This window comes from Jaculus jaculus, chromosome 1 (assembly GCF_020740685.1).
Source record: "Jaculus jaculus isolate mJacJac1 chromosome 1, mJacJac1.mat.Y.cur, whole genome shotgun sequence".
NCBI classification, from domain to species: domain Eukaryota; kingdom Metazoa; phylum Chordata; class Mammalia; order Rodentia; family Dipodidae; genus Jaculus; species Jaculus jaculus.
Genome location: NC_059102.1, coordinates 43,977,752 through 43,996,664, shown reverse-complemented (window position 1 = coordinate 43,996,664; position 18,913 = coordinate 43,977,752). Strand labels below are relative to the sequence as shown.

Sequence of the window (18,913 nt, the reverse complement as noted above, 5' to 3'; positions counted from 1 at the left end):
ATCCTTCCAAGCTGTTGGGAAATCCTTTTGTTTGATGCTGGACATTGATACCAGAGCCTCATGCATGCTAAGCAGATTGTGTGCCAACACAGTACATCTGAGAGTGTTCAGAGACTGGAAATCAGTCACTTTCTGATTTGTCTTGATCTTAGGTTTTCTCTTTAGTTTATTAGATCTAAAAATTGACCCATAAGTAGTAGAAATAAAAGTTCTCTTTGCACTCTTGTTCAGTTTGTTACAGCAGTAACCACTCACCCTAAGCCTGACATTTTGCTACTGCTATGGATAGGAATGTTGATGTGGCAATCATAGATCTAGGCTTTTCTTTTTTTTTTTTTTTTTGTTTGTTTGTTTATTTTTATTTACTTATTTGAGAGCGACAGACAAGGAGAGAGAATAGGCAGGCCACAGCCTCCAGCAACTGCAAACGAACTCCAGATGCATGTGCCACCTTGTGTATCTGGCTTATATGGGTCCTGGGGAATCAAGCCTCAAACCGGGGTCCTTAGGCTTCACAGGCAAGTGCTTAACCACTAAGCCATCTCTCCAGCCCAGATCTAAGCTCTTCTAGGTAGTCCCAGTTTCAAGTATTCTGTCAAAATACATGTATTGATTTTAAAGCTGAGTGTGCTTTTAATCCCAGTACTTAGGAGGCCAAGGTAAAAGGATAACCATGAGTTTGAGTCCACCCTGAGACTACAGAGTGAATTCCAGGTCAGCCTGGGCAATAGCAAGACCTTACTTTGAAAAGCCCCCCCAAAAAAAAAAAATTTATACATCCACACATATACTGATTGTATTGTTATTGTAGGAAATAGTTACTGTAGTCTTGAAGAATTTGCATTCTAGATATGGAGCAAAAACCATGAAGAATCAAGATTTAGGGGCTGGTAAGATTGTTGAGTGGTTAGGCACTTGGCTGCAACACCTAACAATCTGGGTTTGATTCCCCAGTACCCATGTAAAGCCAATGCACAAAGTAGCACATGCATCTGAAGTTTGCAGCTGCTAGAGGCCCTGGCACACCCATTCTCTAGAAGGCCTCTTTCTGCTTGCAAATAAATAGAGTGTTTTTAAACAAAGATTTGGCATAGTTTATGAACTGAAAAGAAGGAAAAGTAAAGCAAGATTGATTGCTTTCCTGGGCATGGTGGTGCACACCTTTAATCCCAGCGCTTGAGGCAGAGGTAGGAGGATCACCTTGAGTTTGAGGCCACCCTAAGACTACATAGTGAATTCAGGTCAGCCTGGACTAGAGTGAAATGCTACCTCAAAAAAAAAAAAAAAAGATTAATGGCTTCAATTTCACCAAGTGAGAATATTATATTTTAAGTAACACAGTTAATTTGAACAGTATTGCAAAGTACCCCTTAGCATAGAAGAACCATGGAAGACACTTGAAGTAGGCAGCTTCACGTTGCTGAGATGAACTTCCAGATCAGGTACAGTTACGGAGAAAGGGATTTATCGACTCTTACAGATCCAGGGGAAGTTTCATAATGGTAGAAGAAGTTGGCCCCCTCTTAAAGGACCAGAGAGAGGGAAGCCCCAAGCCAGAAAAACCCAAAAGCCACACCACACACAAGCACACCTTGGAATTCCAGGCAGAACTCAGGCACTTTGCATATCTTTAGATTGGAATTTCAAATCTACCACCACACCCTAGGTGAATCCTGAGATTGGCCCAGTGACATCTCCTCTAGCTAGGTGGCTGGAAATCCAAAAAGTTTTAATAAGCTCCTGAATCTGTTGGGGAGCATGTATTCACACTACAACACTGTATAAAGGATTGGATGTAGAGTGATGGTGGGAAAGAGAATGAAAAATAACGTGGCTGGGGCTGGAGAGTTGGCTTAGCAATTAAGGTGTTTGCCTGCAAAGCCAAAGGATCCCAATTCAACTCTCCAGGACCCACGTAAGCCAGAAGCACAAGGGGACGCATGCATCTGGAGTTCTTTTGAAGTGACTGGAGCACCCTTTCTCTCCCCCCCTCCCCCCCCAAATAAATATTTTTTAATAGCATGGCTAACATCAGTGTGGTTAATTTGAAAGTGCATTCATGAATCAACTTCATTTTGTTCCAGCTTTTTTCTTCTTCTTGTGTATGTAAATGGTTGTGTGTGACACCTTACAACACTTGCCTGAGGGTGTTGGTGCTCACCTAGTGGTCAGAGTAGAACCTTGGGTGTCCTGCTCTATCCTTCTGTACCTGTTCTTGTTTTGAGCTGATCAGGGCCTCTCTACTGGTTCTGCAGCTGGCTAGGCTCCACTAGTTTTTGGATCTCTGCTTCTCTGTAGAGCTAGGGCTACAGGTGTGGATGGCTGCTTCCAGCTGTTTATGTGGGTCCTGGAGATTCGAACTTTGGTAGTCTCGGGCCTCCTCAGGCTCTCATGCTTGCTCTAGTCCATTCCAGCTTGTTTATTTTCAGTTAATTTCAGCTTAAAGGATTATTTTTCCATCAAAGCTTTTCAAATAATTTGAAGTGTTCAAATATAATATTATGGGAATTCCTATATATGAATATCTACCAAATGAATAAGCATTCTAAATGATATCATCCTTTTTTACAGATCACTTTAGATGTGTTAGTTGAGATGGGGCACAAAGAGCTGAAAGAGATTGGAATCAATGCTTATGGACATCGACACAAACTAATTAAAGGAGTTGAAAGACTCATCTCTGGACAACAAGGTACTTGATTATAATAATTGCTGCTTTCTGCTTAAGAGCTTATATAAAGACAGTCCTCAGTATATTTTTAAAGTCTCTATGAGAGAAAGAGTACTAGCTAGCATATGGAACACCAGGGACCAAGGCCTCTGCTAGCAGTTACTAATGTTAAGTTTGTGTACCTAAGTAAAATTTTCAGACAGTATAGAGTATGGAGGGCAGAAAATATGTAGGACATAAAAATAAAAGGGTACTCTGAGGGGCAGAAGCAGTCTAAAGGGATGAGAAAGGATCATAGGATACATGTTACATAAAAGCAGAAAAGGAGGCTATTGGGGGAAGCCATGACATGTATACACCTGTACACATAAATAATTTTATTTTTTAAGAATAAAAGATAGCCAGGCGTTGTGGGTCATACCTTTAATCCCAGCACTTGGGTGGCAGAGATAGGAGGATCACCATGTGTTCAAGGCCACCCTTAGACTACATAGTGAATTCCAGGTCAGCCTGAGCTAGTGTGAGACCCTACCTCAAAAACCAAAAAAAGAAAAAAGTAGAAGATAAGATAAAGAAGATGTTTTGGAATAGTGAAAAACCCTTACAATTTGTCAAGTTAGTAGTACTCTGAATCTAGAAGAGAAAATGGACATTAATAGGAAAAACTACGAGAATGTAAACGATGTCTATATTAGGGCATAAGTTTTAACAATTGCATGTTTCTATAAAGTGGCATATGACCACAGTGAAAGTTGAATGAATGTATACAGGATCTGTCTGTACTTCTAGCCCTCAGGTGGTTGCGTGTGCACGTGCACATGTGTGTATGCCTAAGTTACTCTAAAAAGTCAGTTATTTTTGCCTGGTACTGTTTCATTTTCAGTTGTTTTTTTTTTTAACAATCACATTTCATGTCATAGGTCTTAATCCATATTTAACTCTAAACAACTCTGGTAGTGGAACAATTCTCATAGATCTATCTCCTGATGATAAAGAATTTCAGTCTGTGGAAGAAGAGGTACGTTCATGTACGTTCATATTAACTAAATGGAAAAGATTAATCATATATGTTATTGATTCAGTTGTTAAACTTTTCTAGGGGTTTCCAGATAAATCTGGACATGTCTTTTTTTTTTTTTAAGTTTTTTGTTCTTGTTGAGTTTTTTTGTTGTTTGATTGGTTGGTTTTGGTTTTTCGAGGTAGGGTATCACTGTAGCCCAGGCTGACCTGGAATTCACTTGGTGCCGAGGTCCAGCCTCAGTGGGTTTGTAGACCTCACAGGGGATGTGTAGAGTCCGCGTTGTGAAGAAGTGATTTGGACCAGTGGTTCAGATGAAGCACACTGGATGCAGAGCAAAACTCTGCTTTTTTTTTTTTTTTTTTGCAAGCAGGATATGGTAACTTATTCATGTAGTTTCTATTCTCTAAGAAATCTTGCACAATATTCCTCTTTTCCCTTGGTTTCCCCTGTTTCTGCTTAACTCATAGAACCTCTTCCCCCATAGACATTCTGATAATATCTTTGCTTTTTTGTTTTGTTTTGTTTTGTTTTGTTTTGTTTTGTTTTGTTTTGTTTTGTTTTGTTGTTGAGGTAAGTCTCACTCTGGCCCAGGCTGACCTGGAATTCACTTATCGGGTATGCTCCTCCATCAGTAGTGAATCATTCATATAGTCTCAGGGTGGCCTTGAACCCCCAGCAATCCTCCTACCTCTGCCTCCCAAGTGCTAGGCGTGCACCACCACACCCAGCTCTGATAACATCTTAAACAAGAAAGTCAAAGATTGCAAGCTAGTTAATGTCTTACCCAGGTTCATGGAAACTAGCCAAGAGCCCTGGTAGGTAGCTCTTGCAGTTATAAGGTGATAGATGTTAAAACCTCAGAAAGGGCTGTGTTAGCCACTCTCTGCATAATAATATCTTGCAGCCTGAATAACAGTACATTTCTCTATTTCTAATCCAGTATTTGTCTATGACCTTTTTTTGTTGCTCCATTTTATAGTTTGGACCTGACCTTGCAAGTCTCTCCATCAAAGGAAGATTTTGATATTTAACCCTTTTCCCATCTTTCCAGACCATCCTTACTCCATTAATGTATGCCCCTGTATATGGTAAAGGTTGATCTATCTAACCAGTGTTTCGCATTGATGTCTTTCCTTTAGATGCCCACCCAACTATTGTTAATTCTGAAAGTTACTTCCTTATGTGGGCCCAACCCAATTATTTAAAATATGTTTACTTTTGCCCCCTAGCATTTCAGGTTCCTTTTCTAGTAAGTCATCTGTAGGTTCAGGAAATGTTCCCATTAATTCCTGTAATCATTTTGACAAGAATTTTTGTAGGTAATGTTCTTGGGAACACTTGGTAAGGCATGTGACATAGCATTGTGAGGAACATGTCTCATTAGGTAAAATATGCATTTGTAGTGTTAAGAAAATTTGTTCATTAGTCGTAGTTTCAGAATCCATAATGTTTACCTGATTAAACATTACAGCCTCAGAAATTTCTATAAAAACATTCTTTTCCTGTTTAATCATTGGTGACTGTGTAGACACATCTGAATTAGATCCCCTATTACTACTGAGAAGGGGGGAATTAAAGCAAAAATAAGCAGCAGTATACTTATAATAATCTCAAAAAAATTCCAAGAAAGAGATAGCAGTAGTGCAGACTGTCAGGCAACAGGCATTCTAGGAGGTCGCTGAAAGACCTCCCGGCTTTGCCAAGGGTAGTCTCGGATTCCACAGCTTTGCAAGACGGAGTCCCATCAGCCTCATACTCCAGAGCCTACACTGCAGCTGCACGGCCACCACTACCTATGTAGTCTCATGGTCCAACTCATGGCAATCCTCCTGTCTCTGCCTCCCGAGTGCTGTGCATCACACCTGGCTTAGTTTTTGTTTTGTTAATTTGTTGTGGTGTATGCAGATACATGAACCTTGTGTGCACACATGGCAGAGGCTAGAGGAACTCATCGGGTGTGCTCCGCCATCAGTCCTTTGCCTTATTTCCCTGAGACACAGTCTCTTACTGAATCTGAAGCTCACCATTTTTCAGTTAGGCTGGCTGACCAGGGAACCAGCAATCCTTCTGTCTTTGCTTTCCTCAGCACTGAAGTTCTAGGCATGTGCATCCATACACGACTTTTTGCACTAGTATGGACATTTAACTAAGGACCTCATGCTTGCACAGCAAGCACCCTTACCCACTGAGTCATCTTCCAACCCTTGTCCTTTTTACTACCTGGACAATTTGGGGAGTGTTTAAGATACATTCCTCAGTAAGGCTTAATTTCAAGTGCTTGGGTCAGCATGCTTAATACTGACAGAATTCTCTTGGGAAGAGGTTGCTTTCATTTAGAAACACATTTCACTCTAAATGAAAGCAGTGATATAGCAGAGAATCCCAGACAAGACCCAGAACATTAGGTTGTATTTATACTGGAATTTTTATTCTAGCATCTTTTCCAAAGAACTCTTGAATCCCCTGAAATCTTTGAATAGTGTCCTCTTTATTCTTTGAGATACGTGTGGATTGAACACAAAGATACAAAGTTTAGTGAAGTAGTATCTGTAGATAGTAGTACTTATGTATACAACCATGTCCCTTCAAGAAAAACACTAAAACCTGTCTCTTCTGAACAGTAGAGTCACATGAATCGAAAATCCTGTTCTCCAAGTCATACAAGGCATAACAACTAATGCATGTTTTAAATTATTTTTTCATCAGATGCAAAGTACAGTCCGAGAACACAGAGATGGAGGTCATGCAGGTGGCATCTTTAACAGATACAATATTCTCAAGGTAACAGATGAGAGAAAATAATTTCCTGACAGCATATTTTCCAAAGATTAAAGCCATAATAAGCAATTTTAATAAGAATTGATTTGATAATGATCTTCACAGTAGCTCTTTTACATGATTTCAGGGGTTATTGAGAGGAAGGCTATGTATACTTGGAAAGTTAAAGTCATCAAGATCCTTGCACTATTCTTTTCGTAAGCAAAGAGAGAGAGAAGCACACCAGGGCTTCTAGCTACCACACATGAACTCCAAATGCATGCACTACTTTGCATCTGGCTTTATCTGGGTACTGAGGAATCAAACCAGGTCCTTAGGCTTCAAACTCCTGGGCTAAAGTGATCCGCCTGCCTCAGCTCCCAAGTACATGAGTATTAGAAATCAGGTTTCATGCATTTTTTTAAATCCTGACTACAAGTTCCTGTGAGTTCTCAGATATGCCTTAATCTTTTATAAACTTTAATAGTATTATACCATCTTCATTGTTCTAAAAAGCAGCCTTGGGCTGGAGAGATGGCTTAGCGGTTAAGCGCTTGCCTGTGAAGCCTAAGGACCCCGGTTCGAGGCTCGGTTCCCCAGGTCCCACGTTAGCCAGATGCACAAGGGGGCGCACGCGTCTGGAGTTCGTTTGCAGAGGCTGGAAGCCCTGGCACGCCCATTCTCTCTCTCTCTCCCTTTACCTGTCTTTCTTTCTGTGTTTGTTGCTCTCAAATAAATAAATAAATAATTAAAAAAAATAAAAAGCAGCCTTATAAAATGTTTTGAGTCATGCTGTGTATCATCTTACTGGTTTCAGGTCCTCTTCTCAGGGCCTTTTTCTGATGCTGCCATGTTTTTCTGGAGCTAAAGCAGTCAAATCTGCACACTGTGCTGATGTGTATAGCATTAATATGTGGCAGCTGCTGGTTTTAGTCTTCCATTATATTAATTTCAAATTTTAATGATGTGTCCTTATACCATTACAATTAACTTTGGTTTTTCAAGGTAAGGTCTCACTCTGGTCCAGGCTGACCAGGAACTCATTCTGGCCTTGAATTTACTATGTTTTTTCCTACCTCTGCCTCCTGAGTTCTGGGCATGCGCCACTACACCCAGCTCAATTTATATATACCATTAAAAATGAAAAAAAATAAAAATAAATAAAAATGAAATACTAGGTTCATCTTTTAGGAGTAGCAAATATTAAAACTTCATCTAATTTGTTTTGATCATACTAGCATAAAACAAATGATTTAGACCACTGTATCCGGTAAAACATATCACTTACATGTGGAGGTTTGTGAAGGATGAGAGGAAGAGAGCAACTGATTTCTAAAGTGCTATGTTATGATGGGCTGGAGAGATGATTCCTGTTGGCCCCTGGGGTCCGATTCCCCAGTACCCATGTACAACCAGATGCACAAAGTGGCACATGTATCTGGAGTTGTTTGCAGTGGTAGGAGGCCCTGGCATACCCATCTTCTCTCTCTCTCTCTCTCTCTCTCTCTCTCTCTCTCTCTCTCTTCCCCCCCATCCCTCTCCTCCCTCCCACCCCCACTCTCTCTAATAATTTTTTGTTGTTGTTTTTGTTTTTTTGAGGTAGGGTCTCACTCTAGCCCAGGCTGACCTGGAATTCACTATGGAGTCTCAGGGTGGCCTTGAAGTCATGGCGATCCTCCTACCTCTGCCTCCTGAGTGCTTGGATTAAAGGCGTGTGCCACCACGCCCGGCTAAAAATATTTTTAAAGATATTTTTTTTTTTCTGATTTTATAGATCCAGAAGGTTTGTAACAAGAAACTATGGGAAAGATATACACACCGGAGAAAAGAAGTTTCTGAAGAAAACCACAACCATGCTAATGAAAGAATGTTATTTCATGGTAAGACTCTTCTCTTCTGCTTTACCAGTGTCCTCATCCACATTAGGATAGATTTTAGCAGGCATGAAAAAAATAACAACCTGAATATTTTTCATATATCTTTTAAAATAAAGCCAATATTCTGAAACCTTTATATTTATATTCATATTTTCAACTTCTTTGTATTTATATATTTTACTTTACTTTGTGTGTAGGGCATTTGTGGTATGTGCACATGTGTTTGCAAATGTGCATGGCCATGCACATGCTTACAGTGGCCAGAGGAGAGCTTGAGGTGCTTTCCATCACACAACCACATACTTCCTTGAGACAGGGTCTCTCCCTCAACCTGGAAACGTCATATTTTGGTCAATGAGACCAAAGGATTCTTCAGTCCCTGTGCACTGGAGTTACAGGGTTATAGACATGCATGATGAGCATGCCCAGCTTTTTATATGGGTTCTGAGGGAATTAAACTTGAATAGTTTTAGGTCCTCATGTTTTAAGTGGAAAGTGCTCTTTAACTGCTGAGCCCTCTTCCTAGCCCCTATATTTATATATGTTAGAATAAGTGGATGTTTTCATAAATTAGGATTACCATGATGGGAAAAAATGTAGAAATGAGAGTAGTGACTAGTCATATTTCCTTTTTTGTGTTGTTTACATAGAAATTGTGTTTTACTTTTAACTAGTTGATTGGATTAAAATAAGGCCTGGAAATCACCTCTAGAGACTCAGCATGTGCTACTGTGCTTTAACCTGCATCAAAACTACATCTACCTTCTGTAACTTCCATGTCATAAGATCCATTGTCACTAGACTTCTAGATGTTACTGAAAACTCGTGGAATTGTAAGCACCATTATTTATCAGACTTCAGACTTCCTAAGCTGGCAGCTGTTGATTGTATAGTTGTTTTATGGGAAAACTGAATACACATACGAATGTGTTTGCTTATCAAGCTTTCATACATATTACCAGTATAGCTTCAGTTATTCCTTCATTTGTTCTTGATTTCAGAAACTATTAAATTTGATAAAAGACAGTACTTGAATTCTGCAGTCCCCTACAAGAATTGTTATAAGTGAATGAATTCCTATGCAGTTTCTAAATGTCACTTCTCATTCCAAAACACTAAAAAGTTAGGATCTCTTGGACATACTTATTAGTTCATAAGTATGAGTGGGTTGTTTCTGTTGTACGCTTTACACGTAAATGGTAGATTTTTCTGTCTAACTCAAAATTCACTCCATAGTCACAGTGTGGCTTCGAACTCATGGCAATCCTCTAGCCTCTGCCTCCCATGCACTGAGATTAAAGTTGTGCACCACCACACCCAAGTGACATTAGGAATTTTTCACTATAAAAATAATAAACTGGCTGACAACTTGTTAGCCTTTTTTCTTCCAGCTTTATGGTGGCAGTGGTGTTAAGAATTTATCATCTAGCTGGGCGTGGTGGTGCACGCCTTTAATCCCAGCACTTAGGAGGCAGAGGTAGGAGGATTGTCATGAGTTCGAGGCCACCCTGAGACTACACAGTGACTACAGGTCAGCCTGGGCTAGAGTGAGACCCTACCTCAAAAAGCCCGGGGGGGGGGGGGAAGAACTTATCATCTAAAGATGGGTATGTGAGCTAGGCAAAGGTAGGAGGATTACCATGAGCTCGAGGCCACCCTGGGACTACATAGTGAATTCCAGGTCAGCCTGAGCTAAAGTGAAACCGTACCTCAAAAAAAAAGGAGGCTATCCCGGGCATGGTGGCACACGCCTTTAATCCCAGCACTCGGGAGGCTCTGCAGAGGTAGGAGAATCACTGTGAGTTCAAGGCCACTCTGAGACTACATAATGAATTCCAGGTCAGCCTGGGCCAGAGAGACCCTACCTCGAAAAATCAAAAAAAAAAGAAAGAAAGCTAGAGAAATGCCTTAGTGGTTAAGGCGCTTGCCTACAAAGCCAAAAGACCAAGGTTTGATTTCCCCAGGACCCACATAAACCAGATACACAAGGGGGCACACACATCTGGAGTTCATTTGCAATGGCTGGAGACCCTGGCGCACCCATTCTCTCTCTCCCCCTGCCTATTTCTTTCTCTCTCAGATGAAGAAAAATAAAAATAATAAGAAGATGGGTTTGTGGTTTAGTACTTCCCTAAAATGCCTGAAGCCCTAGGTTTGATCACAAACCTCTGGGTGGAAAACAAATACATTTCCAAAATACTGTGATAAATTTTAAATTGGGGCTGGAGAGATGGCTCAGTGGCTAAGATACTTGCCTATAAAGGTTATCAACCTGAGTTCAGTTCCCCATGACCCACGTAAAGCCAGATGCACAAAGTGGCACATGAATCTAGAGTTTGTGGTTAGAGGTCTTGGCATGCCCATCCTCTTTTCTTTCTCTTTCTCTCTCTCTCTCCTTGCAAATAATAAATTTTAAATTATTGTTCCCCATTTGTATGTATTTTAGGATCACCCTTTGTGAATGCAATTATCCATAAGGGCTTTGATGAAAGACATGCATACATAGGTGGCATGTTTGGAGCTGGGATTTATTTTGCTGAAAACTCTTCCAAAAGCAATCAGTATGTATATGGAATTGGAGGTGGTACTGGGTGTCCAGTTCACAAAGACAGATCTTGTTATATTTGCCACAGGTAAGAAGAGGTCATTTATTTTCATTTCATTTATTTATTTTGGGTTTTGGGGGTAGGGGCTCACCGTAGACCAGGCTAACCTGGTATTCACTATGTAGTCTCAGGGTGGCCTCGAACTCACAGTGATCCCCCAACCTCTGCCACCCAAATGCTGGGTTTAAAGGCATGTGCCACCACACCTGGCTATTATCATTTATTTTTGTAAGAATCATACATAAGTTGATTACATATTTGTGAATTGTGAGGAGCAGGGCACATCTGACAGCTTTAAGAATCCCCATTAAACACCTATTTTTGGTCTCCTTACAAGTTATAATTATAACTAATATTTACTAAATGATCAGAATGGGTCAGCATGAGTCTAAGCATTTAACATATTTAACTCACTCATTTTAATACTTAAACACTTTAAGGAGGATTACTGACATGATAGTGCGCACCTGTGGTAATACTGAGTAGAAGATAGCATTGGGCATGAAAGAGACTGTTTATAGTCCTGTAAATGCCAGAAAATAATCTAGTAATTTCAGGACTGAGGATATAATCAACAGCTCTTGCCTAATAGCTCAAGCTCTGCATTTAGTGACCACAGCACACACACAAATCAGTCATGAGCTGGGTGTGGGACTCTGTGGCAGAACATTTGCCTCACGCAGATAAGGCCTTGAGTTTGATCCCCAGCATTGCAAAAGATAATTCGTATGCAGGTGGCAAAATGGCATTGGTTGGTACACATGGTAGCACAGACCTTAAGATAGGCAGAAGGACCATTGCTAGCTAGTTCCCGGCCAGGGAGAGAGAAATCCTGTCTTGAAGAGAAAGTCATTTTGTTCCCATGTATTAGTCTTACAGTAGTGTTAAAGAGAGTTTTTCTTTTACTGATAGGGTCCTGATCCTTAGTTTGTGATATTGCTTACTGAAAGTGATAGAACTTAAAATGCTTCATTCTCTTTTGTACTTTGGCCCCTCTTCTGGGTAACTAATCTAACTCAGTTATTTAAATCATTCAGATGACAACATTAATTTATGTCTTCACAGGCAAATAAATTATTTGCCATTTGAGAAAGACTTATTCTATAGTGAGGGCACTGCTTAGTAAGATCAGAAACAGTAGATAGCAAACCTTAGTGTGTGACAGAATTACCCTGAGTAGGAAACAGCAATTGAGGAATGCCAGGTGCCAAATGCATGACTTTAATCACAGCACTTGGGAGGCTGAGATTGTATCGCCAGGAGTTCAAGGCCAGTCTGGGGCTAAAGTGAGGCCCTACCTTAACAAAAAAAAAAAAAAGCCACAAAAATCTTGTAGAGACAGAGACCCCAGGAATTCACTGTATTTAAATTTTACAGTGCCGCCTTCCACGCTCACTGGTTTTCTTTCTTCAAAAAGGCCAAACTTTCTGGCTTATGTCCACTACCATATATGGTATCTGCCCAGCTTTGTGTTCATTTTAATTGCTAATTGCTTAGTTGGAGAGTGATTTGGATTGGAGGAATTAGAATAGAAACAGGAAAAGTGGGTAGGAAGCTGTTAAAACTTGGTGATGTGGGGCTGGGGAAATGGCTCAGTAGTTAAGGGACTTGCCTGCAAGTCATATAACAACCCGGGTTCAGTTTCCCAGTACCCACATAAGCCAGATGGACAAAGTGGTACATACACCTGGAGTTCATTTGCAGCAGCTGGAGGCCCTGTTGTACCCCTTTTCTCTCTGTCTCTTTTCTCTCTGCTTCAGATAAATAAAAATAGAATATGGTGATGTGGATTTACTCATGAAAGAATTAGAAGACAGTGGGTCTCATACATATTTTTAAGGTAGAATCAAGTGGAATTAGTTGGGGGGAAAAAAGGTCCAACTTTGCAAGCCACCTCAGAAATTCTGTAAACCGCCTGGGTGTGGTAGCACACGCTTTTAATCCCAGCATTTAGGAGACAGAGGTAGGAGGATTACCATAAGTTTGAGGCCACCCTGAGACTACATAGTGAATTCCAGGTCAGCCTGACCTAGAGTGAAACCCTACCTCAAAAAAAAAAAGAAGAAGAAGAAGAAAGAAATAGTGGTTGGAGAGATGGTTCAGCAGATATCCATGACCTCATAGTTGAGCCTGACACCTACACAAGACCATCATAAGAGGAGGAAAAGATCAAGACATCAAAATGAAAGAGACTGATTGAGATGGGGAGGGGATATGTTGGAGAATGGAATTTCAAAGGGGAAAGTGGGGGGAGGAGAGGGTATTACCATGGGATATTTTTTGTAATCATGGAAAATGTTAATAAAAATTGAGAAGAAAAAAAAAAGATACTTCTTTGCAAAGCCTGAAGGCCTAGGGTCAATTCCCCAGCACCCATGTAAAGCCAAGTGCACAAAGCCACACATGTGTCTGTGGTGTGTTTGCAGTGGCTCTAAGGCCCTGGCATGCACATTCTCATTCTTTCTGATTCTGTGTTTCTACCTGTAAAGAAATAAAAGAAAAAATGGAATTGCTTTGTTCTTTTAAATATTTCTATTATTTGCCAGCAGAGGGAGAGAATGGACACTAGCCACTGCAAATGAAATCCAGATGTATGTGCCACTTTGTGCATCTGACTTTATTTGGGTACTGGAGAATTGAACCCCAGCCAGCAGGCTTATGCAAGCAAGTGCCTTTAACCTAAGCTGAGTCATCTCCTCGACCCCTGAAGTAGTTTTTCGTTTGTTTTTTTAAGAGCTTAGGATATAACTCAGTGGCAGAACATTTGCCTAATACATGAGGCCTTGAGTTTAACCCAATGCCACAAAAGGTGGGGACAAACAAAATTCATAAATTATTTTATTGATGTGACTAATAGAAGACAAAGTTTTTTTTTTTAAGATGAAATGTTAAAAACAATCATAATTATTTGTGGGCAGGGGTAGGGATTGAGATAAGATCTTGCTATATAATCGTGGCTGGTCTTGAACTTGCAATAGTACACCTACCTCAGCCTGAGTGCTAGGATTATAGACATGTGCCATTATGCCTTGCCCATAAAATACATTCTCAAAGCTTATACAATGTATACAAATAAGAACTTATTTTTGTGTTAAATCCATGTTCAGGGTGAATTTTCCTTTTTCATGTTTTAGGCAGCTGCTGTTTTGCCGAGTAACTTTAGGGAAGTCTTTCCTGCAGTTCAGTGCAATGAAAATGGCACATTCTCCTCCAGGTCATCACTCAGTCACCGGTCGGCCCAGTGTAAATGGTCTGGCATTAGCTGAATATGTTATTTACAGAGGAGAACAGGTAATTCAGTGTTACTTCTTCATCTTTGAAGGATCATGACTCTTAAATAGGCAACTTTTATTTGGGAATAATTTCAGACTTGAAAAGTGATTAATGTAGTAAAATACAAGCATTCTTTTAAATTTTTCAAACACAGAAAAACACAGTAAATACATCTAACCTATTCAAATTTTTCCAAGTATACTAGGTCTCCCTCCCTGCATTTTTGCTTCTATAAAATATAATCAGAATCCAACTTATAAATCTGTCCTTAGCAAAGAAATTTGTAACTTTCCTGCACTCAGTGACACAGATCCAATAAAAACCTGGTCTATAGCAGCATTTGAATGAGAGTAGGTATCAGAACTACCTCAGTTACTGAAAACAAAAAAACCTGGGCTGGAGAGATGGCTCAGTGCTTAAGATGCTTGCCTGCAAACCCTAACAATCTGGGTTCAGTTCCCCATTACTCATGTAAAGCCAGATGTAAAAAGTGGCACATGCACCTGGAGTTTATTTGCAGTGGCTGAAGGTCCTGGTGTTCCCATTCTCTCTGTCTCTCCTCACAGTCTCTCTGCTTGCAAATAAATAAAAATTGATTTTAAAAAAAGGAGCTGAGCATGGTGGCACACACTGTTAATCCTGGTACTTAGAGGCAGAGGTAGAAGGATCGCTGTGAGTTCGAGGCTACCCTAAGACTACATAGTGAATTCCAGGTCAGCCTGAGCTAGTGTGAAACCCTACCTCAAAAATAAATAAATAAATAAAAGGAGCCAGATGTGGTGGTGCACACCTTTAACCCCAGCACTCTGGAGGTAGAGGTAGGAGGATTGCCATCAGTTCGTGGCCACCCTGAGACTACATAGTGAATTTCAGGTCAGCCTGGGCTAGAGTGAGACCCTACCTCAACCCCCCCCCCAAAAAAAGCAGACTGCAAACACATAAGAGGCTCCCTGCTGATTGAGAACCCCCAAAAGTTGGAGTCATGGTAAGGGTGTTTTTGCAAAAATTCCCTTATGATGAATCTGAACTACAGGACTCATGTACAACAAGATGAGGGTTGCTTATTGAAGGACTCTTTGACCTAATGAAGCTTATTTGCAAACATGTGATCTTTCTTTTCCAGGCTTATCCAGAATATTTAATAACTTACCAGATTGTGAGGCCTGACGGTATGGTTGATGGATAAGTGGTTGTTTGGGGAAACTAATTCCACTGAACCTAAAATCACTGAAGCAGATGGTGGCCTCTAAAATTTTACTCCTTGGCTGAAAAAATACATCTTGACCACAGGCCTGTAGTAAATGGATAAAAATGTGAAAGAAGTTTAACATTCTGACTTGATAAAGCTTTAATAATGTACAGTGTTTTCTAAATATTTCCTGTTTTTCAGCACTTTAACAGATGCCCTTCCAGGTTAAACTGGGTTTGTCTATACTAAATTATAAGAGTTAACTTGAACCTTTTATACATTGTGCATTGATTCTAACAAAAACTGTAATGCCTCTAACAGACTCATTTTACTAATATAATACTGTGTTCTTTCAAACACAGCATTTACACTGAATACAATTTCATTTGTAAAACTGTAAATAAGAGCTTTTGTACTAGCCCAATATTTATTTACATTGCTTTGTAATATAAATCTACTGTTTTAGAACTGCAGTGGTTTACAACATTTTTTTCATGTGTATTGCTCATCTGTATTTCATCTTGCATCTTCCAAGTGAGTGATCTTTATGTTTGATTCCATAGGCGATGTTGAGTTCCCAGTAGAAACTTAGTTGGGAAAGACTTTTCAAATTTAATTAGCTGATGAAAGTATTTCTCATTAGAAATCTTTCTCACATAACAATTTTTATGCATACTTTGAGGACAGTTTGTGATGCCTTTGTATGTATGAGATACACATTCCAAAGAGCCCTGCCTGTGATACAGTAGTTCCTATACTAAGGAAGCTTCTTCACTGGCCTCAAACTCCCATTTCACTTTGGAAAAATTCCCAATATTATTCTGAAACTCCTGGTTTCTAGGGAGGCTAATCCCTGCTTTCAAAAAGTCACAGTGCTCTGCTCATGGAATATAACTAGGAAGTAAAACATTAGAGGTGGGAAAGGCAGTCCTGGACCACTTCCCAGTCAGCTCTACTTCCCTTAAAAAGGAGGGAATTAGCAACTGGGATGGGTAGTTTTTTATCCTTGCTTTTAGTTGCTTTTTTTTTTGTTGTTGTTTGTTTGTTTGTTTTTGGTTTTTTTCTTGATCTTATATTTATAACCGATAATCTATATGACCTCCTAAATGGCAAGTGCTTCCTGCTCCTGGGCTGTTTCTTTGTGGCATCCTCATTTGGAAATGTGTTGATGTTCACTGGCAGTTGTAGAAAGAATTGCTCTTCCATAAAATGCCATTCCTGGCTGTTCTGGTGTATACTCTTCTGGGAGTCATGCTCAAGCATCTTGTGCGGAACTAGCATTATTGCTGGTGATCCATTTACTTGTTGACCTTAGTTTCCTCAGCAAACAAGGAAAGGTTTTTACCCACTTAAGTCTTTTTTTAAGACATTCCCCTTCACTCTATACCAGCTTACCTTTGTTTTGCCTTTTATTTAGTCTAAATTAACCAGTCCTTTACTAAATGTATGTATAGTGCTAGGAAGTCACATTTATTGTCCTGAGTAAGAGTGAAATCAAAGTCCGTGCACTTCTGGAGTTGTTAATATGATATGAAATTGTGATCATTATTTAAGAGATCAAAGTGCTTTTATACAGCTCTCTGCTAATTACAAACACAATCCAAAAGTCATTTCTTGATAAAAGGAATTTGCCAACTTTTATATAAAATTTTCAGGTTGTATAGTTAGAAGATAATGAAAGGAATCAATGGGATTTATATTTACATATCTTCTCTCTCAACATTTAGCCCACATTACCCTACACATGAATCTGGAATTGTCATGTAAAATCATCATGGTCTAGTTTACAGTGTTATGAATTGTTATTTCATCTACTCCATAGCCTACTTGTGTTGTTTTTCCATGGGTGATTATACTGTGTTTATTATGCTAGCATGGCAGTGTTTTCACATAGCTTTTGTTTAGTGGAAGCTTGGGGCTTGGAGGTTTTTAAACGCTTTGCATGAAATGTCTTACTTTGTAGTGATGGAATTGCTTTTTCTTTTGTCTTGTAGATTTTTTTGAAGTGAAATTGATTTTTGTGTGTGTGTGAGTAGTACTGTTATGCCCACCTTAGTGTCTTTCTTGTACTGTATCACATTCCATGCCCTCATTGAATTCTTAATAAACTGTTCACTTGTTTTTCTGAGTAGCATGGTAATTACTTGAGTAGTACAAGTTTGTTGAATGGTCCTTGACCAAATGGATTATTACAGTAAACCATAGCTACAGGAAAACAGTGTAGCTTTGAGTCTTAATAGTGACAGTGCAGTTGCACACTTGAAGTGTTGGATGTTGTGGCCATACTTCCTCAAATCTCTAAGGCAAAAGGAGTTAGAGGATATGTTTAGACATTTAGACCATCCAGCACACCTTTTGTTAGACCTGAAAATTCATCCCTGGAAATCAATATATTTATAAAGAAGAATATATTTTTGTTTTCTGTGTCATACAAAAACATTCTTGCTAAGTATCCAAATCTCAAAGTTAGTGGTATTTTTTCTCTTTAAAAATAGTAGTGTATTTTATATTTCTGTATGATATGACTTGTGTGCGATCAGTTCTCTTCTTTCCATAATCCAAGAATGATGATGATGCAAGTAATCCGTAAGCCTGATTTGAAAGATTGGAGCAGCTTTATCGTCCTGCTTCACTTGAGATAATACTGAAGTGCTTGCTGTTTCCTAAGTGTGCATGCCACTGTATGATGTGATCCACTTGTTTGCAGGTTGAGGCAAGAAAACATGCAAATAAATTCCCAGAGTTCTTAATGATGATTAGTATTTTTGGCGGTGCCTGTGACTGATGTCATGTTCAATTAGAATTAAAGACTACTACAGTGACAGAGGAATCATAGTGGTATCCCTTCTTCTTCTGGTCAAATTTCTATATAGTTAACTGAAACACTACCATTCACCACTCCTGAGTCTCCAGATGCATCCCTTTTCATTATTGGCTCATGTGGATGATGCCCTAAATTAATTTAATTACACTTTCAGGAAGATTTCTCTTCATGTACGAGCCACTATTGCTAAAGATGTTTTCTTCACATTGTCTTGCACTCACAGATGTCAGTCCCACAGTTCATATACATAGCCACGAAAATGGTCTGCCAACATATTGTAGAGCAGGCTTCACAGAAGTGTAGCCTGCAGGTGGGGTTGGTCAACCAACTCTATTATCGCCCCATGAGAAGTAAATACAAAAGTAAGGAAAGGGGCTGGAGAGATGGCACAGCGGTTAAGACACTTGCTTGCAAAGCCAAAGGACCCATGTCAACTCCCCAGGACTCAAGTAAGCCAGATACACAAGGTGGCACATGTATCTGGAGTTCATGTGCAGTGGCTGGAGGCCCTGGTATGCCCATTCATATTCCCTTTCTCTCTCTCTCTTAAATATTTTAAATAAACAAATAAAAATATTTTTAAAAAACAGGCTGGAGGGATGGCTTAACAGGTGTTTGCTTACAAAGCCAAAGGACCCAGGTTCAATTCCCCAGAACCCACGTTAGCCAGATGCATAAAGGGGTGGCACAAACAT

The 18,913-nt window shown here is 39.7% G+C and overlaps 1 protein-coding gene across 1 annotated transcript in view; it reads left to right on the top strand.

Annotated features, from left to right (window-relative positions):
* The window catches only part of Tnks2 (tankyrase 2), a 72,393-nt gene extending 54,878 nt beyond the window's left edge, over positions 1-17,515 (top strand). The window contains exons 21-27 of the mRNA XM_045149657.1: positions 2,572-2,692; positions 3,592-3,689; positions 6,399-6,473; positions 8,224-8,329; positions 10,773-10,959; positions 14,067-14,223; positions 15,329-17,515. Of these exons, the coding sequence (XP_045005592.1) occupies positions 2,572-2,692; positions 3,592-3,689; positions 6,399-6,473; positions 8,224-8,329; positions 10,773-10,959; positions 14,067-14,223; positions 15,329-15,391 (807 nt within the window). The 3' untranslated portion in view covers positions 15,392-17,515. The remainder of the gene's footprint in view (positions 1-2,571; positions 2,693-3,591; positions 3,690-6,398; positions 6,474-8,223; positions 8,330-10,772; positions 10,960-14,066; positions 14,224-15,328) is intronic.
* Positions 17,516-18,913: the final 1,398 nt, after the last annotated feature.